We start from the raw sequence: 23,784 nt of genomic DNA on the forward strand, positions 1-23,784 counted from the left end.
AAGTTAGTAGGTAACTGACATCCAGCTGAGCTCAAAGTTGGCAAGTTATCCCTCTACCTTCCTCCCTTCCCCTCCACCCTCATACTGGCAGTTGAAGCATTGGGCGAGTGTAAATTCAATCGAATTTCAATGTTATTCGATGCGCCTGAAGGTCCTAAGTGGCACGCCTCCCTCTAGTGTGGGTTGCGCCTTTAACTCCGTCCATTTAAACCCCGCCCAAGACATTTAAATTGCGCGCGGCTGGAAAATTATGTCGGGATTTATTTCTAAATGGTATAGAAACATTTTGAACAGTTTTGAAACATGCTATATCTTGACCAAATTCACCCAGGTGTCGCGTACCCCCTTAAGAAACACTGGTCTATATCATTTATATATACTATGAAAAGAAGTGGCCCAAAAATGGAACCCTGAGGAACTCCACTCATAGCATTTTTCCTTTAGAAATTTTGCCATTTAGTCAAAACATACTTTGGTCTTTAACAGGAAGAAAATACAGAAAGGGGATCAGATCCCAGCCACAACCTTTTAAAGGTGTTCATCAAGATTTTGCAGTAAAATATGCAAGATGAAAACTGTGCTGGCGGAGTTTTGTTATTTTTGGGATAGAATAGTGTTTTGTAAATCATATTTTATAGGTAGTCTTCTAGCTTTAGAAAATTTTCCCAGTATACTTGAGAAAGGGACACTGATTGGATGACCCTTGAACATGGCCATATAGGTAGTTGCTTGATGGATTTTCTCAGCAACAATTAGTTCATAAAGGGGCTAAAGGCTATGGTATATACATATATTAGTGATGTAAAGGGATTCACTTAAAGCCCTACCTGACCTAACCTAAGTGAATGCCAAAGAACCCATTTGACAAAATATTATGTTATAGTTTCTGAAACCCAGAACTTGTTTAGGAGGATCAATGACAAACTTTCAGGTATTTCTTACTGAAACTTTACTTTGTATTAGTCTCCATTTACAAGAGAAATATGAAACAAGTTCATTACACAACTGGTAAACATAAAATGACGAGCTGTGCCAGCGGCGAGTAATGTGACTTCATGAAAATTTCACTTCTTTTTTGGAGCTATAAACTCCAAACTAATGCTGGCTAATGTATGGACAGGAAAGAAAAAGAAAAAGAAAAAAGAAAAATATAAGAGATAAAAGAAGAATTCTGAATTGATTCCTACCCCAATGTAGAGGGGAGAAGCATTAAAAACACTGTCAAACCTGTGAACAGCTTTTGATACCACACACTATCGGAACTGTCCCTGCCTGGAGAAAGCTGTAAACAAGTATCCACAAATCTCTAAAGGATCCATTTCTTTTTTGACTAATTAACATGACAAATTATTAAGTTATCACATTAAAAACATACAAAAATGAACATGGGATTTGTTTCCTCTTCCTATATTCAAAGTGAACAAGTATCAATGAATGAAAAGGGATATAAAATAAAGACAGGACTACAGTTTCACATGCTCTCACACCTTGCTCCCTCAAACTAGTTCTCAAGGGACACAGGACTCCAGTAATCAAATTCCATTTTGGTAATGCGTAAGACAAAAAAATAGCTTTGCTTAAACCTATATGCCTTATGTCCTACGCCACATCAGGAATGTATTCTCAGTGTCCCCCTGTTTGTTCCTGGTACACTTCAATTACGTCGTCATTCTCCATCTCCAGCTGTAAAAAATTAAAGAAAACCCATGAAATGGAGCCTTAACTCAGATCAAATGTGTGTTATACAAATACTACAGCAACAGATCAATTATCAAATCCTACAACCATGACAATCTTTACCAAACATGGCCAACTTGGTATGCTCATAAGAAAAAGTATTAAAGCAGTATACTGTAAATTGATGAGGGGTTGGGTATCCCCCTACAGTAAAGTAATTGGGGTGCTCCAACACCCATGAAGGTGCACCTATAAGGATGACATTTGGTCTCTGGACTGGGCCCAAAATTTCTATAAATGTATTTCAGATATATTTTGACACAGAAAGCAGACAACCGATGCCTGCTCCCCTCCTCCTACCACATTCAGTCCAAAACTTCCCCCAAAGATCTGAGAGAGGACCCAAGGGCTGTTACGTGCTGCTGTGGGGCTGCATTTTTTTTTTTTATCAAGTGAAACTTCGTGACAATTATTACATACATATACCAAAGGCTTTTTCCCACTTACATGGGGGTAGCCAAAAAGACAAAGGCATAGAAATCACTCCCACCCATTTCATTTCCCATATAATCCACTCCCCTCCACCCTCCCTCCTATCTTGGCACCTCTTGGATGATGGGTCCACTGCCCTGCCTCAGAATTATTACAATTATTACTATTATGATAAAAAACTTCATGTCTTACTACTATAACTAGATCTTCACTTTTCCTTTCCTAAACCTACAATGCCCTTTCCCAATTACATACATACATAACCAAAGGCTTTTTCCCCCCTACACGGAGGATAGCCAAAAAGAAAAAGGCATAGAAACCACTCCCACCCATTCCATTTCCCATATATTCCACTCCCCTCCACCCTCCCTCTTATCTTGGCTCCTCCTGAATGACAGGTCATCCCTGCATCCTGTCCACTGCCCTGGGTCAGAAGCAGTATCGCAAGACAGAGCACATCCACAAGGCTGCTTCATAAATTTAGCGACACCCCCTCTCCGTCCCCCCATGCAGAAACGGAGAAGACGGGCAGAAATCCCTTTGGGCTGTGTCAAATTTTTTTCTCATACATACTTCCTCATCCCCCACCCACTCCCCTTCATGCATCACAACATGAAAGAGTATCGGGATGGTTTGGACACATGGAAAGAACAAGTGAAGAAAGACTAGTAAAAGAGGTGTGGAAGGCAGAGGTAGAAGGAGTGAACATGAGGGGTCGACCTAGGATGAGATGGACTGATGGGGTGAAAGGGGCATTGGTAAAGGGGGTAATTTCTATTGCGGAAGGACGGGAGAAGACAGAAGATAGGAGTGAATGGAGAATGGTTGTGTATGAATGATGCTGTGTGCATGAGGTGGAGTGGGTGGGGGATGGGGGGTGAGGGAGTACGTGTGAGAAATAAATTGACAGCCTGTAGGGATTTCTCCCAGTCTTCTCCTTTTCTGCATGAGGGGACGGAGAGTTGGGGATTTAATGAAGCGGGCTTGTTGTGGATGTGCTGTCTTGCGACACTGCTTCTGACCCAGGGCAGTGGCCGAGCTGCAGGGATGACTCATCATCCTGGAGGTGCTAAAATAAGAGGGAGGGAAGAGGGTAAAAGTGATTAGAGTATGTTAGGGTTGGAATGGGTAGGAGTGGTTTTTATGCTTGATTTTTCTTTTCCTACATAGCTTGTATGGGGGAAAATGCTTTGGTATATGTACTAATACTCAGTGTAAAAGAGAACAAGTAATACAGCAGTGACTTTATACTTTATAATGCAAGTAGTGTGATGCAAATTACATATGGCAGCTGATCCTAAGTGCGAGAGTTTGAGTCATACTAAAGTGGTTAAATAACTTCATTCCACTGTAACTACCCATCCCTTAACCACTTCACTACGGGACTTAAATCTCGTGGGCAGCAGCCAATGCCAGCCGTACGACGTGTCGTAATAATATTCGCTTCATAAAATATAGTCACGGCTTATATTGATCGTTCTCTCTTTCACCCGTGAATTTTGAAACCACAGAGAATGGGATTAAGAGCAGATTAGGGAGAATGTAAAAACACAGGGGTGACTACAATAAATATAATCAAGACGCTGATATGGCAGCGTCGCGAATCCACTTGCTCCTCATGACGCCTATGTGTGGCACCGTATGGAAGGGGTTAATAGACTTTGCATGAAAATCATATTATGCAGCTGCCTTACCAGCTTTCACCTCTTAATGCTCTTTGAATCCCTCTTCCTTGTCTTACCATTGAGTGGGTCCATAAAACACTCAGGGAAGAAATATTGTGTTACTGTCCTGGGAATGTTAGTGTGAGACCTGGGAGAATGAGGTGCTGTGTGCCCTCTTTTTGGTGGCTGCATCTAGGGCAGTCTTATTTTAATCCTGGACAGTATCCTTAAGGGGGCCGTCGCGATGAATTTACGAAAAAATCAAAATATTCAAGAAAAAAAATTCCGTCATCTATTGGCCTTTGGCAAGCCAGTCCTGAAATATTTCAGCAAAATACAAAAAAATAAAGGAGTTATAACTATTTTTCTGACCATCCCCCCACTTCCCAGTACACCTTCGCTGCACATATGTTCAACTAAGTAATTTCATCGCAATAAAAATGGCACAAATGCGATGTATTTTGTTATTCACTAATAAAGACTAGCTGGAAACTTGTCCTACATGTGGGGAAAGCACTTCACACTCGTGAGTAAACAGAGAATTATTGTGAGTAGGCGGAGAAAGCGAACTGTCGCTCCTTGAAGAACTTTTATTTGAAGCTATAATCATTTCAAGAATGCCTAAACATTCGGAGAAGAAATGTGCATTTCATGAAAGAGCTAAGAAACTGAATCAAATCATTGAGAAAGAGTACTTCTGCCTCGGTTATTACTGGAGATGACTCAGCAGTGCTGCTGCGCACCCAGGCTCGCTACGCTGACCGCGTTATCGCACTCCTCTGCCCCTCCACCTCTTTTCTCAAATGACGTCACCGCAAACATCGAGCACACGTGACGTACCATCACGTGCCTCTTCAACTGAAACGCTCCGAATGCTTTTTGTCACAAGAGCGACTGTCATTGATCATAACTTTGGAAGGACACAATCTTCTTTCTCACTTGGTTGGAGTCAATCCCATCATTACAAAAGCACTTGAGGAACAAGACAAAGACACAGAACGGAAAGGGATACCAAAGACCAGAAAGAGGAATTGAAAACTATCGTTCAGCTCCGATTTCCGGCCGGGAGTTTTCTAGTAAGTGAACCTGGCGACAATGAGGGAGGTGGTGCCTCCTGAAACCCTCGCCTTCTGAGCTGCTATCTAAATGAAATATATAAAAAAGGCAGGGAAATGTATTTTGAACTTCAAAGCTCAATATCTCAAAACTACACTTTTCTCTACATTTTTTCTATCTCCATAACTACTTGGCCGATTTGAATGGGGTTTGGATCATTTGAAAGCTAAATAAATTTACATTTTGTTATTGTGCCGTTTTTTATTTTTTGTGATAGAAGTCGATATATTGTATTTTATGTAAAAAAAAAAAAATAATAATAATAAAAAAATAAAAATAAATAATAATTCTCTCTCTTAAACTAAGAGGAAATTCCAAAAACTGTACAATATTTAGATATTGTTATAGAGCATTTGTGGCATTTTTTCAGCATGCTCAGTCAATGGATAAATGAGATAGAAAGTTTGTATAAAAAAAAAAACTTTTTCAACCAAATGATATTAAAACTGGTGGTGAACATCTCAGTATATGTATATATAACATATTAAAACTTCGCGACATTCCGATCAAAATTGACGAAGTTCGAATATTTCAATTTTTCAGAAATTCATCGCAACGGCCCCCTTAATGCAAGGGTGCTAGCTTGGTCCATCATTTAGAGTTTGTTTTGTGATTTGAATGTTCACTAGTTCTTGTGTGAATGTATTGTGTTGTACATGCAGAAGGTTGTTGTATATTAGTAAGCTGCTACTGTCCCCATCTCCAAGCTGGAGGTGTTGATATGGGGGGAAGGAGGGTCAATACATATAGCTTGACTAATCAAGATTGTTGTGGAAGCAGGATTGCTGAAGAACAAAGGAGGCCTTTCACTACAAAGATGTAGGAGATCCCTCCCCCTTAACTGGCATATGAAGTAGTAATATGACCCACTACACAAAGATACAAGGAAGATTGAAAGCATGCAAAAAGCTGCAATCAAAATGATTCCCAGCTTTAGTGATAAGTTGTACAAGGATACTGGAAGCCATCACTGAATTATTAAAGGGTAAAAGGGGACTTGACTAGTGTCCACAGTCAGGGTAACACCATGAGAAGGGGCAGGGTAAGTTGACAAACATCACGGTTTGGGATAAGAAGGCACAATAAGACCATGGATTTAAATCATCAAAGAGGTCCATTTAGTTTACTGTTCTTCATATCCTATCAAACTTCCTTGTACCCTTTCCTTTGTGTGGGAACCATAATACAGTTTCATAATCCGATCCTGGACAGCTCAATCTTCCTCCTCTCTACTGGGGTTGTATTTTCTTATGTGGCCTCTGGGAATACTTTTTGCTAGCCTTCTGAATGGTCAGTAGTATCTCTTCCATTGCTATGTCAATTGATGGGAATTGGTCACTGTCAAAGGTTTCTAAGTTCTGTTCTACTTCCTGTGTATTCTTGCCAAGTTGCTTTTTAAGGAATAGTTTACTGTACACTGGCTTTATTTTTCCTTAGTAGGTGAACTTTATTGGGGAGTGGTCTGTGGGGCAGTCATGTGTGGTCCCCCATGTTGTTTAGGTTTGGAGGGAGGGTGAACATGTTGGGGAAAGTTGGCTGTTAGTTATGGAAGGTTGTCTGGTGGGGTGGTTGACAGAATTTATTATATCTACATTGGGGAGTTGTTCTAGTATTTTTGTTTCCTCTCTAGTCTGCTATATATATTTAGCCAAACTGAGTGATGTGCACCTGCCAATATGTGGTTTGTTGAGAGGTTGAAATTGAAGGGCAACCCCCACCCCCTCCCTTGCAACTGAAGTGGTGGATGGTATATAAACATTTTATTTTTATTTTCCTTTTCAGTTATGACTGTCTTGTGGTATCTGTTAGTGTTCGTTTAGTTTCTATTGCTTAAACAGAAGGATATGCTGTTGTGTATTTGTATGAAGAGCCCACCTCTGTGTATCTTGCCTAATTAATGTTTATTCAATCTATGTGGGTAGTGTGGACTGTGTTTTGATTCCTGTGCTATATTGTGTTATGCTCATGTTGGAATTGAAGTAGTTTTGTGTTTGCTTGTGATACTGTTGATCTTTATTCTTAGTATGGGTTTGAGATGAAATGCCTGAGATGTATGGTAGGAGTTACTAGGCTGAACAGATTGAGAAATGGGGAGGTAGGGAGAAGAGCAGGGGTGGAAAGGGAGATGGGAGATAGGGTTGATGAAAGAGTATTGGGATGGTTTGGACCCATGGAAAGAATGAGGGAAGAAAGATTGGTAAAAGAGTTGTGGAAGGCAAAGGTAGAGGGAGTGAACATGAGGGGGCAACCAAGGATGAGATGGATGGATGGGGTAAAAGGGGCATTGGGAAAGAGGGTAATGTCTGTTGAGGAAGGGAGAAAACAGAAGATAGGGGTGAGTGGAGAATGGTTGTGTATGGATGATGCTGTGATGCATGGAAGGGAGTGGGTAAGGAATGGTGGTGAGAGAATGTGTATGAATGATATTTTGACACAACCCGAAGGGATTTCTCCCATATCTTTTTCTACACAAGGAGACAGAGAGGGAGGTTGCCAATTAAATAAAAAGGCCCTGCTGTCTTACTACATTGCTTCTGATCTCGGGCAGTGGGTGAGATGCAGAGATGATCCATCATATAGGAGCCAAGAAAAGAGGGAGGGATGGTGGTGAATGGGAGTGGAGTATATGGGGATGAAATGGGTGGGAGTGGATTATGCCTTTGACTTTGGCTACCTTCCTCATATGGGGGAAAAAGCTGTGGTTATAAGTATGTATACATCTTTAGTGCATTGTCTTTGGGTGCATCTTAATGTGTGGAGGGTGCAATTCTAACTTTATACTACATTGTATTAGTGAGTGGCCTATTCAATGGATGTGTGCAAGTGAAAATCTTGCAATTTTTGTGTGTGTAACATGTATATAGGCATGGGTTGGTTTCTTTCTACAGTTAGATGGTGGTGTGAGAGGGCAAGTACTGATCTCCATATGTGAAAAAATGTAAAAGAGGAGGAAAATAAGTGGCAGGAAGTGATAGAGAATAGTGAATGCTTAGGCCAATCTGGAGACCAGGTACCAACCCTGAACCTCATTGTGGAAGGGTAGGATGATGTGCCATTTTGCAACTGGATAAAGTTTCAATGTTGGTGAGGAAGGGTCCTCAATACCCTATCCTTTCCTGATCAGTGGAAAAACCTCTCATGGGCACAAAACAACAGCACCTTATCAGTCAATTAATCCCATTACCTAGTCCTTACACAAAATACAAAAATATCTTATTCAATTACATTGAAGGAGATTTAAGTGCCAACAAACAGGATAACTTACCGCCTTCGGAGTTTCTTCGTCATTAATACGTCTTCCATCAAAGAGGAAACGAAGGGAGGATACAGGAACACCAACTCGCTCACTGTATGATTTCTTAAGTTTACCCATCTGCGTAGTCATCTTCACTCGGAAATGGATCTCATTAGAATCCTAAAAAATATGAAGATAATTTCAACACCACTGTACTAAACTCATGATATTATTAGAGGAACAGGCTTAACTGTTAATACCATCATCAACTATAAAATATATACACAAATTTCTTCATATACATCGCCAGTATACAGCTCTGACAGCTATATGGATGTCTAAGGGATTCATATAATTCATCAATTATCATAAAAACTGATAACACAACTTGGTCATAAAATGGAGGAGGAGGAGGAGGAGGAGAAGAACTCTTCCAATGTCTAGCCATTCTGCACCTAATGGCATACAAGCTGAGAAATCATAAACTCTTATTTCTGAGGAAAACAGAGGGAGCAATTTAGGCAGAACACTGGGTTAAAAGAAAAGGTGCAAATACAATTTGCACAGTAAAGCAGGTATGAAAGAAGTTTTTGGCATAAGTTGACATAAGTTGATGTATATTTTTGGCTTTAGCTTTCATGGATTTAGAGAAAACATGACTGGATTAACTGAAGGCATAGTGGGAGTTGAAGATATACAGGATATGGTAAATCTGATGAGGGTGGTTAAAAGTCTTATGTTTGGGCAGGAAACTGAGAGTGAATGAGAAGGTCACCATTTAAATGAAGCAGTGGGGAGGGGATGAATGACTCTGTCCACGAGGAACAAAGATGGCAGGGAAATGGGTTGGTGGGTGTGGGATGGGTGGGGGTAGCTGCATGCCATGGCCGCATTTGGTAGGGTATGAGAGGAGAAAGCTGAAAGTACATGTGAGCAAAAATAAGGTGATCAGCCATACAAGGGAGTGTCAGTGAGTTGTAGTTTAAGTTTTAAAGGAGAGAAGCTGAAGGAAGCAAGGAGAACTAAATATCACTAAACCCAGTGCCCCTGGTCTCTCTTGCAGAAGACCTACAGCCTTCAGGTAATTGGCAATAGCCCAGGACAGAAGCAACGCTTTCACAGCCCTACTGCTTCATTTAAATGGTGATACTCCCTCGTGTGAAAACTGCGAAGACGTGGAAAACTCCCTTAATGCATCAATTTATGGTCCATTCACTACAATTTTCCACTCACATCCATCTCTTGCCTTCTCCCTTTCCTGCTCAACAGACATTCCTCTTTATTCTTGTTCACCCCATTCATACATCTCTGCTCTTCCCCTAAGTTAACTCCATCTACCTATGTACTCTATATTGTTTTGGCTAGTCTTTCCTCATGGCCAATCCATTCCAGTATTATGTCATCAGCCCTATCTCTAAGCTCCCTTTCCACCCCAATTCTCCTCACCCAGTTTCTCACTATTCATCCTTGTAAACACCACTGTACTTGTCAAAACACATTTAAATTTCTCCTTTCTACCAAGTCTCTGCCCAATACAGTGTTGCAGGAACAATCATACATATACCAAAGGCTTTTTCACCCTAATATGGGAGGTAGCCAAAAAACAAAGGCATAAACCACTCCCATCCATTCCAGCCCTAACATACTCAACTCCCCTCTACCCTCCCTCTTAACTTGGCACATCCTGGATGATGGGTTATCCCTGCATCTCACCCACTGCCCCGGGTCAGCAGTGTTGTACAACACAGCACATCCACAACAAGGCCACTTCATTAAAATGGTGACCCCCCTCTCCATCCCCTCATACAGAAAGGGAGAAGATGAGGAGTAATCCCTTCGGGCTGTGTCAATCTATTTCTCACATATACTCCCTCATCCCCCACCCACCCCACTTCATAGACAACCATTCTCCATTCACCCATCTTCTGTCCTCTCCCATCCTTCCTCAGACATTCCCCTCTTTTCCAAAGCCCCTTTTACCCCATCTATCCATCTTGTCCTTGGTCGCTCCTTGGTTCACTCCTTCCACAACTCTTACTAGTCTTTCTTCACTCATTCTTTCCATGTGTCCAAATCATCCCAATACTCTTTCATCAACCCAATCTCCCAACTCCCTTTCCACCCGTTTTCCTCCACACCTCATTTCTCACTCTATCCAGCCTAGTAACCCCCATCATACTTCTCATGACACCTCATCTCATACACATTCAAACTCTCTTCCTCCTCACTTGTGTTCCATGTTTCTACCCCATACAGTGCTGTTGGTACAATCACTCCATACAATCTCCTCTTTGCATCCATTCCCAAATGTCTTTCTTGTTACACTTTTTAATCCCCCAAGGCATTTACTTGCTTCTCTCAATCTACATTCTACTTCCACCCCCACTCCTCCCTTTCCTACCACATTAGCACCCAAGTATCTAAAACTATCCACTTCCTCCAATCTCTCTCCCTTAATACTCACTTCTAGGCTGCTGCCACTTTTTCCCCTTGTACATTTCATCACCTTACTTTTACCCATATTTATCTTCAACTTCCTTCTTTTGCACACCTTCCCAAACTCTGTCACTAACTTCCTCAATCCCTCCTCTGATCCTGATACAAGAGCAATGTCATCAGCAAACAACAATTGGTTTATCTCCCACTTTTCTCCATTTTCTTTCACCGTCTCCAATCCCTGACCCATTGCCCCTGCATACCTCTTGCACCACGCCATCCATGTATAAACCCAGGGCGACCGAACACTTCCCTGACAAATCCCCACCTTTATCGCAAACTTCTCACATTCTTCATTTCTAATCCTAACACAAGCTCTAATACTCTCGTAAAAACTTTTGACTACTCTTAATAGCCTTCCTCCTATCCCTTATATCTGCAATACCTTCTTGTCTACCCTGTCATAAGCCTTTTCCAGATCCATAAAAGCCCAAAATACATCCTTACCTTTTCCTATTTTTCTCACATGTCTTACCACAAAAATCTGTTCTACACAACCTCTACCTGTCCTAAACCCACACTGCTCCTCACCAATTAATCCCTCTCCTCTCCTAATCCTCTCCATCAAGACCATTCCATAAGCCTTCCCAACAACACTTAATCCCTAGTGTCAGCAGCATACGTCGTATGATGCAAATTAAAAAATTCGCCAAAAATAGGCATCACGTCAAGGGTCAAATCTATGGTAATGACCAAGTAGTCCTATCCATTGCCTATAAAAAACACCCAAAAAAAATTATTTGACAAAACTGGCAACCCTGTCAGCAATTTTCTGAGGGTAACTTGGGGGTATAAAATCTGCCTTTAGAACGAGACTTAGGCAACTCTGGTGTACGAAACAAAGTACGAGAGGAGGGGAAGTTGTACATTGACAGGCAGGTGCTATTTAGTATGTATTCAGACATATAGAACTGGCAATTTTGCACGGCCAATTTTCGTAATAAATGCGTAATACTAAATGTGGCAGGACAATAATGGTGTGATGGACGCTTACTAACATTTACCAAAACAATAAGAAACACCACAATCACCTATCCTCCATGTATGTATATATATACAAAGAAATCACAAAACACACATGAACTATTTTTGCAGAAACCACCAGGAAATTGAAAAAACAGATACTGAACGTTTTTGTCTATTAAGACATTTTCAAAGGTACAGAAAAGCAATACAGAAAGAACACCATCTCCACCACCAAATACCACCACACCTGACAACACAGCTGACAAAGTGCTTTCTTCTAGATGAAGAGAAGATGAGGAAAATTCAGGAGGAGGAAGAGAAAATAGCTGGCGAAGGAGAAACATACGGAGCTGGGATCGCGCTGTGTAGGATAATCAAACACCTGTTTGGTAATTTGTCACTGAGCAGAGGGAAGGCACTCATTGTTGGTAAAAATAAACCACTCTGCAATGTTCTGACAATACGACACCCCAGCAGTGAGGTTTTAAACTGGTAAAAGTGCAAAATCTTCAATTATGAAAAGGACCGCTTGGTGAGTAACAAATATATTTCAATGTAATATATATAGTAGATATGTATAAGAAAATATTTACTGTCAACTCATTCAATATACAATATATAATAATGTGTGAATATAATAACTGCACAATAAATAACAAATATACAATGCTGAAAACTTTAAACACTTGTATCTCAAAACCACAAATATTTGCAATAAAAAATATGCCAAAATTTTTTAATCAATTGTAGCACCCTGAAAATGCTTCTGGTAGTGTATAATAGGTATATATTTACTTCCATGCCTGTTTTTTCTGGTATCTTGAAAAACAGTGTGATGGGCTCCAAGGAAGGGGGGGAGAGAGAGAGAGAGAGAGAGAGAGTGACCATACTTACGACACCTATATCTCAATGTCATAGAGCGAATTTTTAAAAAAGCTGGCTTGAAAATGTTTTGAGGATCTTAAGTATTACCATTAAAAGTTCTGTAGTACAAAAAATACAATGTATTTGATTACGTCAAAACACGTTGACATCAAGATGTAGCAAGTTTTGGGTTCCAAATATATTTCTACCTATATCTTAAATAAAACCTGAAAGTTTCAAGTTGAAAGACCATAAACTTTTTTAATATTCTTTTTGTTAAGGTGTTCAGTCCCCCCCTTAACACTGTATATGCTATCAACTCTTTAAGACATCTCCACCGTCGACTTTCCACTACGATTTTTTCCTGAAATTCCACATTCCCCAACCACTCCTACTGGTTCATTTCCTACCCTAGCATTAAGGTCTGCCAACACCACTACATTGACATTCCTCCCGAATCCCTCTATGCACTCGTTTAAATCCATCCAAAAAGCCTCCCTTTCATCTACACTTCTCACTACCAGGCCCATATGCATTTACAATCCCACATCTCCCTTCTCAGTTTTACCTTCATCCACATTACACTCCCAAACTCGCTCACCCCTCCCTTTCAATTTAGTTCACATCCATCTTTCTTCTCACAAACATACTGCCTATCTCTTCCCTTTTACTCTTATCTGTACCACATCCACACACATTAAAAGACCCAAACATTAGGGTACTGCTTGGAAAACTCTTAGACCCTCTTATGCCTTTACTTCTTTTAGGAATGTCCCCTTTGGGGGTACAGGTGGCAGGATTCCTAGTCCTATCCCCATCCCATTTTTTGTCACCTCGTACGACTCAAGTGGGAAGACTTGGTGGCAGCATTCTCTTCCCCCCACCACAGGGAAGAAAAAAATAAAATAAAAATAATATAAATAAATAAAAAATACAGGACATTAACAAGGGTTGGGAGGACAACATAACTGAGGGGCAGTCACAGTATAAAAAGTGTCAATTTCTCAATGAACAGAGATTTCCTCTATCACACAAAATGATGTGTGGCTGTGGTCCGTAGGGGCACCCCATATAGACCCTAAAGTATCAACTGTATACTACTTTGCCACAATAACATGCAGCCAATACCAGAGGCAGGGAAAGGAACAATCATACCTTCATATAATCTTTTATTGCATCCATCACCAGATTCTTATTTCCCAAAATACTTTTCATTCCACCAAGATACCTAATAGCTTTCTTCACTAGTTTAGCTCCACCCCACCTTTTCCATTCCCTCCTTCAAACGACCTTAAATACTTACAACTATCCATTGCTTCTAACCTCTCTCCTTTATGGACATTAGTCTGCTTCACCGAGGTACAAAATTAAAAATTAAAACTGAAAACTTACCGAGAAATAGTTGCAAGCGTTGGCAATGTCCCAAAGTTTTAAACCGATACAGCACTTTTCGTTTTGAACAATTATCACTTCAATATATTTATGCATATTGCATGCTGGCAGCCTGGCATCAGAAATGACATTAATCTAGCTTGTTATTATTTTGACAACACTTTTTTTTTTCTTTTTACTTTGTCCTTTTAGATAAAAGTATTTGACAGCAACTCTGGTGTGTAAGAGGGAGTGTGCATCAGTTCCTGCCATATTGCAAGTAGAATGTGCGGTCCACGTGGCTGTGTTGACATTTACTATGCACCACATTTTCTTTGTTTACAATTGGTTTCCTACAGCCTACACTTTTAAGCATTATAAATGCCTAGACCATCAAAAACAGAAGAGGTCTACAGCAGAGAAGGTGAGAAAATTGGTAGCCCTTTATAGTAAGTCCTCGTTATACGGTACATATGTGTTCCTGAAAACCTTACCGCAAATTGAAATTACTGTATACCAAACCAACATGTAATAATAGGATATGGCAGACGTACCTTCTCCCTGCTCTTCCCTCTTCAAAATATCTAGTGGATACTGTATCTGTGAACTTTTCTTACAGTAAACAGAGTCGAGGGTAGTAATCACCAAATACCGTAACTGTGAATTTACCGGATAAAGAATTACTGTATAAGGAGGATTCACTGTACCAGTAAGGGACTACCAATCTATACCTTTAGAAACACTTTTGAATTCCTCAAATAATTTAAATAATGAATTATCAAATAATCTATCTGCATATTTCACCAATCACACCCATCAAATTCATGTCTAGAATGTAAAAACCTTTAGGTAAACTTTGAAGCCCATTCTCTATTTTTCTCCTTGAAATATCAAAATACTACTATCATGACAATTATTGTTCCATTTGCACGATTCTTTTTATAAGAGAGTTTACACTTTGTTCTACATTCTGAACATAGTTTATTATGTGTTGAATACTGGAATTCCTATATACCAAGAGCTTTTCCCCCTTACAAGAAAGGTACCCAAGTCAAAGGCACGTACGGTCATCCCTGTACCCCATCCATTGCCCTGGGTCAGAAACAATGCAGCTAGACACAGTACAGCCAGAGCAAGTTCGCTTCGCTTAACCAGTGACCCCCCTCTCCATCCCCTCATGTAGAGAAAGAAGACGGGAAGATATCCCTTCAGGCTGTGTCAAAATATCATTCACACACAAACACCCACTACCTCACATCCACCACCACTCCCCCTTTGCACATCAGTATCATCTATACAACCACTCTCCACTCACCCCTACCTCCGGCATTCTCCTTTCCTTGTTCAACAGACCCCCGTTTCTCAACACCCCATCCATCTATTTCATCCTCGGTTGTCTCCTCAAGTTCACTCCCTCCACCTCTTTTACTAATCTTTCATTACTCATTATTTCCTTGTGTCCAAACCACCCAAATAATTTGTCATGCCTGCTCTCCTCCTCACCTCATTTCTCACTATCCAAACTAGTAACCCCTACCATACCTCAGATATTTCATCTCATTAAAAGTTTTCCTCTGCCTCTCTTAAATACAGGTCTATGCCCCATACAATGCTGTCAGCACAATCACTCCTTCATGCAATCTCCTTTCGCATCCATTTCCAGATGCTTATTTCTAATAACACTTCAATCCCCCAAGGTATTTAGTTCCTTATCTCAATCTACAATTTACCTCCACTCCTCCCTTCCCTCCCCCAAATAATTAAAGCTATCCACTTCCTCCAGCCTCTATCAAGGCTTGCTTCTGACTCACTGCCATCCTCTACCTTGTACATCTCATCACCTTGCTTATACCCACATCTACCTTCAACTTTCTCCTCTTGCACCTTCCCAATCTCCATTACTAACCCCCTTAATCCCTCCTCTGACCCTGCTACAAGCATAGTGTCATCTGCAAACAACTGACTCCCCTCCCACTTTACTCCATTTTCTTTAACCATGTCCAATCCCCCTGCCCTTTACCCTTGCCTTTACATCCTGCAACACCCCATACATCATATTGAACAGCCATGGTGACATGACACATCCCTGATGCACTTGCACCTTTACCTCAAATCACTTGCTCTCTCCATTTCCTATTCTGACACAGGCTCTACTCTTGTAAAGACTTGTCTGCCTTAGCAACTTTCCCCAATCCAATATCTGCAAAATCTCCCACAGCACCTTCTTTACAATGACATAAGCCTTTTCTAAATCCATAAAGGCCCAAGAAAATACATCCTACCTTTTTCTAATGATTTCTCACGTATCTGCATTACCACAAAAATATGACCTAAGCAATACCTTTTCCTAAACCCACCTGTTCCTCTCCTAATCCTCTCAATTAAAACCTTCCCAACTACACTCAACAAACTGACCCCTCTGAAATTACTTTCACAATTGTCCCCTTTTCCTTTGTAAAGCAGAACTATGGAGGCACACCAGCCTTCCAGCACTACCCTCCCTTAACCCCTCCACCCCGGGCCAAAATCTCGTGGGCAGCATTAGCTGCCAGACATGCGATGTTGCGTCATAATACTCGCATTATATAAAATAAAGTCACCGCTGTATTGCTCGTTCTCTCTTTCACCCGTGAATTTTGATAACCATAGGAAATATGATGAAGCCAGTTTGCAGAGTATGGGGGTCACGCAGGTACAACTACAATAAATATAATCAAGACGCCGACATCGGCATCCTCGCGTACCCACTTGCTCCTCATGACGCCTATGTAGGCGTCATCATATCGAAGGGGTTAAACATGCATTCAACAACCTCACATGCCAGGCCACTATTACTGTACCTCCCTTCTTCAGACACACTGCATGACACCCATTTTACCTTGATGCCTTTCTTCTAATAATTTTCAGGGTTAGCACTCGTCTTTTATTATTTCTCCTCCATTTTCCTCTCCCATCACCATTATTTTCTTAGCACATCTCACTGCTACCAACAATCCCTCCCTATCCTCCACATTCAACAACTCTCTAAAACCCTTCACCCACCTTCCACTTACGCCATGGCTCTTCTTCCATTAAGATCTGTCCATCTACGCCTTTCACCTTTTCTTCTCTACTTGACACACCTCCCCTTTATCTCTTGATTTCCTTACAAAACACCTATTTATTACTTTTAAAATTTTGTCACCCCCCCCCATTTTACATCTGCTCTCCTTTTTGCCTCATCTTATATTTTACTTCACTGGAATTTCTTGGATATATAGTATGGTTAAATTCTGTAGGGATACATGGTAATGAAAAAAATAACTGCTGATCCTACACATGTTTAATATATACAGTCGAACCTCAAAACCCCGGACCCTCGCATGACCGGTCAAACTGAACAAAGGGCGGACTTTTCAAGCAAAGTTTCCTATTTGTCCGGTAGGTGGCAGCGATGGCCGTACACGTGTACTCAAACCCGGCCCAGTCAAGCAGCCACCAGGGCTGCCGTTTCGTAGAATTTTGTACCAAAACGTAGTAAAATAGCAGAATTTGGCATTTGCACAAGGACATGAGGAAATTATTTCTACATAGCGGGCTGTTTAAAACATTCAAAAACTCAAACTTGTTTAAAAATCATAGAACTAGTTATCAAGTAATAAATGGTACATCAAAATATGACTTTTATTGGTAACTGTGTTACTTATAAAATATTATACCCCAAAAGATACGTTTTTACGGTGTAGAAAAAATTCTACATTAAAGTTTCAGCTTTCCTTTAGCACCAGGGCTGCAGTTTCGTAGAATTTTGTACCAAAACGTAGTAAAATAGCGGCATGTGGCAATTGCACAAGGACATGAGGATTTTTTTTCTACATATCAGCTGTTAAAAACATTCAAAAACTCAAACTTGTTTAAAAATCATAGAACTAGTTATCAAATAATATTTGGTACATCAAAATATGACTTTTATTGGTACTGTAATTGTGTTACTTATAAAATATTATACCCCAAAAGATACATTTTTACGGTGTAGAAAAAATTTCTACGCAAAAGTTTCAGCTTTCTTTTAGTGATAATAACATAAAAAAAAATTATATCTTACTGAAAATGTTAGGGCATGGGGACCTTATATACATTCCATTCAAGAATAAAAAAGAAACTCGAACCAACATTTTGTCAAAGTTTGACAAGTACATATCTTGCTATGAAAGTCTGCACATGCCCGAGAAAAATGTATGCCCCGGTATGGCAACACTCCCATTCTACACAGCAGTGTAGAAAACGTGGTAACCCTGGCCACCACCACTGTCCCACGTGCATACCTTCCGATATTTACAGTGTACGTAATAAAAAATACAGTACAGTACACTGTATGTACAGTACATTTACATGCCTGTATTACGGTTATTACAAAATTATTAGCATTATAGTATTATCATTACAGTATTGTTATTATTACAGTGTTAGAGTATTATTCTTATGCGTTTCTATGCCATATCATACATTACCTATACCGCCTCGAAAATCTACGGGTGTCAGGGCGACATTTTTGATTACCAGACTTTTGGCATGACCGGACAGCCCTTCCCCCCAATTAGTCCGGGCTTTCGAGGTTCGACTGTAATTATAACCATGCCCAATACTTTAAGAAAAATGCCATAGCATAAATCCAAATTGTTGGGGGCTAGTAGCAATTTGAATACCAGTGCTCTAAGTAGAATTGGTCTGCCTAGTTGAAAACCAAAAAAATTCACTACTATTGTAAAATAAATAAACAATAAAATAAATAAATACTGTAAAAGAATAAAAAAAAAAAATAATAATAATAAAATAAAATAAAAACTTGGGTTATTTCACTCGCCATTATTTAGTAGGTTACCTTTCCTCCTGATATCCTCCTATAGACATTTTAGAGCATAAGGGCAAGGCTACAAAGTGTATCATGTGGTATCCTTCTCCAGCTTGGGTTCAGTAGAGATGCTTTTCCCCTGTAAATCACATTGCACCATCTCCCACAAGTTTTCAATTGGATTTATGTCTGGGCTATTACTAGCCCAGTCTCTGATATACAAGGGTCGTTCCAAAAGTAATGCCTCCTATCTTTTAATCTGCCCAAAGGGATAAGAGGGGATTGCAAATTGCATTATGATGACTGAACTTATGCACTCATGACCTGAAAGTTTCATTTCTCTGTTGCAGATATTGATGGTGTGACACTAAGAAAGCAATCTGTCATGGACATGTGTCATTGAATTCCTCCATGCAAAAAAATTGAAACAACATTCACCGACGCCTGGTGAACGTTTACGAAGCCAATGCAGTTGATGTCAGCACAGTTAGGAGATGGGTTAGTCGATTTCAGAGGGGCGACAGATGTGAGTGACAAAGCGAGCTCCGGACGCCCATGCACAGCCACCACCCCGGGAAACAAAGTGCGCCTCGATCAACTCATCTGTGGATCAGCGGATAACTTTGAATGAAATGTGTGTAGAGTTGGATGTGGGCCAGAGAAAAGGGAAATATTTCGTTTCCAACACGACAACGCCAGGCCACACACAAGTTTGAAGACCACGAAATGTGTGACAAAGTTCAGCTGGACAGTGCTGTCTTACCCACCGTATAGTCCAAACCTGGCACCATCAGACTTCCACTTGTTCAAACCTCTGAAGGACGCCTTATGTGGGCAGCATTTCACCGACAACAACGCCGTTATCACAACCATGAGAAAATGGACCGCCTCAGCAGGCGCCGACTTTTACAACAGATATCAAGGCTCTCGTTCATCGCTGGCAAAAGTGCATTGAGAATGGTGGTGATTACGTAGAAAAATAAATTCTGGAGTACAAAAGGTCGCTCGTTTTAATGATGCCCTTCCTGTCTTTGTAGCTCTTCAACTTCTTGAGTTAAAAAATAGGAGGCATTACTTTTGGGACGACCCTTGTACTCAATCAAACAATCATCCAACCATTTGCTGACTGGGGGCCTCATCTCGCTAAGAGATGGCACACAACAGTTCTAAATATACATACTGGATCATTGTTTGGTATTTAGGAAACAGTTGAAGTTTAGCAGTGCCAGTAAATGCACCCAATTCCATTAGAGTGTGGGTGTTTTGAAATAGCTTGGATGTAGCATGGGTCAAGAGGGTCATACTGGGCGACCAATACATTTCCACTGTCAAACACCGCAAAGGTAGATTCATTGATCCACAGCACACTCAGCCACTTGTTTAGGACAGGTAGGAGCTGTGTAGATCAGATTTTTGTGGTAAGACATATGTGAGAAAGCTATAGGAAAAGGTAAGGATGTTTTTTGGGCTTTTATAGATCTGGAAAAGGCATGACAGGGTTGACAGGAAGGCACCGTAGAAGATTTTGCAGGTATATGGTATGAGGAAAGCTGTTAAGAGCAGCCAAGAGTAGTAAAGCTTGTGTTAGGATTAGAAATGGAGAGTGTGGTTTGAGGTAAAGGTGGGACTTCGTCAGGGATGTGTTATGTCACTTTGGCTGTTCAATTTATACATGGATGGGGTGGTGTGAGAGATGAATGCAAGGGAAGTGGGTTGGGGATTGGAGATGATTAAAGAAAATGGAGAAAAGTGGGAGATAAGCCAGTTGTTGTTTGCTGACGACACTGCGCTTGTGAAGTGTGTAACTGCAACAGTTTTTCCCTTGTGCAGCTGGGGTTGTATTTTTTCCTGAAGCCTTTTGGAATCTCCCCGATAGTGTTCTGAAGAGTTGATGCAATTTCTTCTGTCACTATGGAAGAGAATTGATCTATGGCAATGATCTCCAAATTCTTCTTCCAAATTTCCTTTGTGTTCTTGCCAATTTACTTTTGTTGCTTGCTTTCTTTTATGTTGGCTTTACTTTTCCTTCTACTTTATGGTGACTTTCACTGGTTGAATGGTCCAAGATGTAATGGATGGTTTCCCATGTTATTTGTGCTTGCAGGGGGAGCAAGTAAATACATTACTGCCTGGGAAAACTGCTTTTTGGTTGTGTTGAGGATGTCTGATGGGGTAGTTGCTGGGGGGATTGTTCTAGCATTGTTTGTTGCCTCTTTTGTCTGCTGTTTGTACACTGAAGAAAACTGGGTGGTAGACAATCATCTCTCCTGCCAATATGTGCTTTGGTAAAAAAGTTGAAAAGTGTAGCCTTAAGGAAGGTGGCTGTTGTGGGTGGTATATGTGCACCTAAACCTCTTCATCCAACAATCACCAACCACCCACCCCTTTGTGTGGATGTTTGGCAACAGACCGAGACGTGTAAGTGTATTTGTAATATTATGACACAAAGAATAAATGTGAGTGCAAAGTAAAATGCTTCATTCACTAAAACCTTTTCAAATAGTTTAATAAAGTTCCCAGCAAAACTGAAATTGACAAATGCTTCATCTTCAAATGGGGTTTTATCTGTCACTGTTTGTAGTAGCCATTTTATACATGTGATATATGTTATTACCTTCATTGGAGTACAGTACCAAGATTTGTTGTGGAATATTAGCATTTTCAAAGGGTACGTGCAAATGAATTATGCACTTGAGTGAAATTGAGGAGACAATACAGTTATAATACAGTGAATTAATATAAATAATTTTTGCTTTAAAGGGTAACCAACCTCCCTATAAGTAAGAGTTATCCTTTCATAAAATACTTTTAATTTATTTCACCGATGTTATGATTTCACTACCTTTTCTCATAATTCAACATGTAATACAATGAATTATAGTAAACCTGCCTACTGATATCTAAATTATGCAAAGATTTCAGTGGGTCCACTCACCAAAATAGATACAAAGATACTGATCTGGTGATGTAAAATTATTTTCATGAATGCATTTTAGTCAACGAAAACAGATCGAGGAGAGAAAGCGAACATAACTGAAGAATGAAGGTCACTGCAAGAGACCGTAAAACATAAACAAGGCAGTTCCATGTCAATTACTAACTGCCATCCCCATCCATAGTTGTCTAACCTTTTCTGAAAACAACCAATAGTTTCAATGCTCATTACATGGTTACTAAGTCTATTCTATTCATTGACCACTCCATTGGAACACCAGTTCTTGCCCATTTCCTCTCTAAATCTATATTTGTCGAATTTAAATTCATCACTGATTCCTACCTTGTTGTAATATGACCTTCTTTGCATTACCCTTGTTAAACCCTTTAATCCACTTAACCCCTCTATTAGATCACTCCACATAACTGCATCTTTCCAGTGTAAATTAAGGTACCTAAACATATCCTCATAAGGTAAATATCTGACCCAATGTATAATTTTCATCATTCTCCTCTGTACTGATTCTAGTGAATTGATATCCATTCTAGAGGAAAAACCAAAACTGCATAGTCAAGGATAGATCTAACACAAAACTGCATAGTCAAGGATAGATCTAACACAAAACTGCATAGTCAAGGATAGATCTAACACAAAGCAAAGAAAAATACCGTGATGCAGGGTAAAAAGTGATTTAATGACATGTCTATTACTGCAATTTCAACTCTCATAGATCATGCTATGCCCCTTCCATCAATTTTAAGCATTTTACTACTGGCCCATCACCATTTTATGCATACCATTTAATTGTAATTTCATAACTTCCTATTTTGTCCAAGCTACATAACACATAACTACATAACACAACTAGGTGAATAGGACACCTATAGCATCATTGCACTATGGAGTACCTTCAATCCATAAACTTTGGAAAAATGGGTTCTGTTCCAGTAGCACAAATGCACTTCACTTTTTTTTTTTTAATGTGTAAGATCTATTTTTATATGAAAGGATTAGGTAAGAGCTCTTGGCCAATGTAAGTTTTGTGTTAAAAATAAGTATTTCTGGGATCTTACTGGAAAATGTATAAATTAGTATAATATACATCCTATATACACAGGAACAATGTTAAACATGAAATGCATTGCCATTGATATCTATGGCATCAGTCTCAGATGATCAGGGGTATGATTTTATATATACAATCAAATATCTACTTCCTGCATCACACATGAACTTGACATCTACCTTACCCTGCTCTAATACTTAAATCAGGAATGCACTTAACATAAAACTAATTGAATACAAACACAAAAGCCTCCCTCACCACCCAGAGCAATTCCTCCCACAATCAGTTCCATTCCCACCAACCATAGCAATGTAAACAATCGGTAATAATCAATGAATCAACACGGACATAAAAATCTTGCCATAGTAATTACTGCAACACTAGACTTATGTATTACACAATTCCAAATATTCACTGTCCACGTACTGATGTACTTAAGATGTACACAAACATTGAATGAAAGTTTCACCACCTACTAACAAACCCATCTTCAATGGCTAGCCAAACCCAATAGCTAAATTTATACCGCCATAAAATTGCCAAATGATCAATATAATATCAAATTAGTTGACCACATACATAATTAGAGTCTGTGCTACCTAACTAACACAAAATTATATTAGTATATGTATACTGACCTGCCCTACAACTTTGAGTTTGATGTACTCGTTTCCTTCTCCTTCAGGCTTCGCGTCCTGGAGGGAAAATAGTTCTCTTAATTTTGAAGAAAAATTTAAATCTTTATTTTCTATTATAACACATTCTTTATACAATAATATTCAGGATTTAGTCAATGCAAAAATCTACAGAGTAAATTGAGTACTTACAGCGTTGTCCGACATTTTTTAGGTTTTGTAGATGACACGCGTGGCCTTCGCCTGTTCCAAACAACAAGGAGCAGTTCGTGCATCCGGGAACCCGCCAAACAAAGATGGCGCCTAAATTAGGCGCCAAATTTAAAACAAAGCAATATACCGTTAATGATCAATAATTGTCACTACCTTAATAAATAGTTTATAAGGGGCATCCTAGTGAATTGTCAAGTATAGAATTTTATCTAAGTATCATCTG

General features: G+C 39.8%; 1 protein-coding gene across 1 annotated transcript; it reads right to left on the bottom strand.

Annotated features, from left to right (window-relative positions):
• Positions 1–932: 932 nt before the first annotated feature.
• On the bottom strand, positions 933–23,653 carry LOC143021895 (small ubiquitin-related modifier-like). The gene is made up of 4 exons (XM_076179709.1): positions 23,541–23,653; positions 23,352–23,408; positions 8,215–8,364; positions 933–1,683 (listed from the first exon to the last, which is right to left on the bottom strand). Exons 1-4 carry the CDS (start codon positions 23,553–23,555, stop codon positions 1,624–1,626), a joined length of 282 nt encoding a protein of 93 aa, XP_076035824.1. The 5' UTR covers positions 23,556–23,653; the 3' UTR covers positions 933–1,623.
• Positions 23,654–23,784: the final 131 nt, after the last annotated feature.

Source organism: Oratosquilla oratoria, chromosome 43 (assembly GCF_046742065.1).
Source record: "Oratosquilla oratoria isolate Oo_2021 chromosome 43, ASM4674206v1, whole genome shotgun sequence".
Lineage (NCBI taxonomy): Eukaryota > Metazoa > Arthropoda > Malacostraca > Stomatopoda > Squillidae > Oratosquilla > Oratosquilla oratoria.

Excerpts from the sequence above, each read along its gene's own strand:
- LOC143021895 (XM_076179709.1), bottom strand. Across the intron at positions 8,365-23,351 it reads AACTCAAAGTTGTAGGGCAG|GATTCTAATGAGATCCATTT; the intron begins GTCAGTATACAT and ends CATATTTTTTAG. Across the intron at positions 1,684-8,214 it reads ACGAAGAAACTCCGAAGGCG|CTGGAGATGGAGAATGACGA; the intron begins GTAAGTTATCCT and ends AATTTTTTACAG.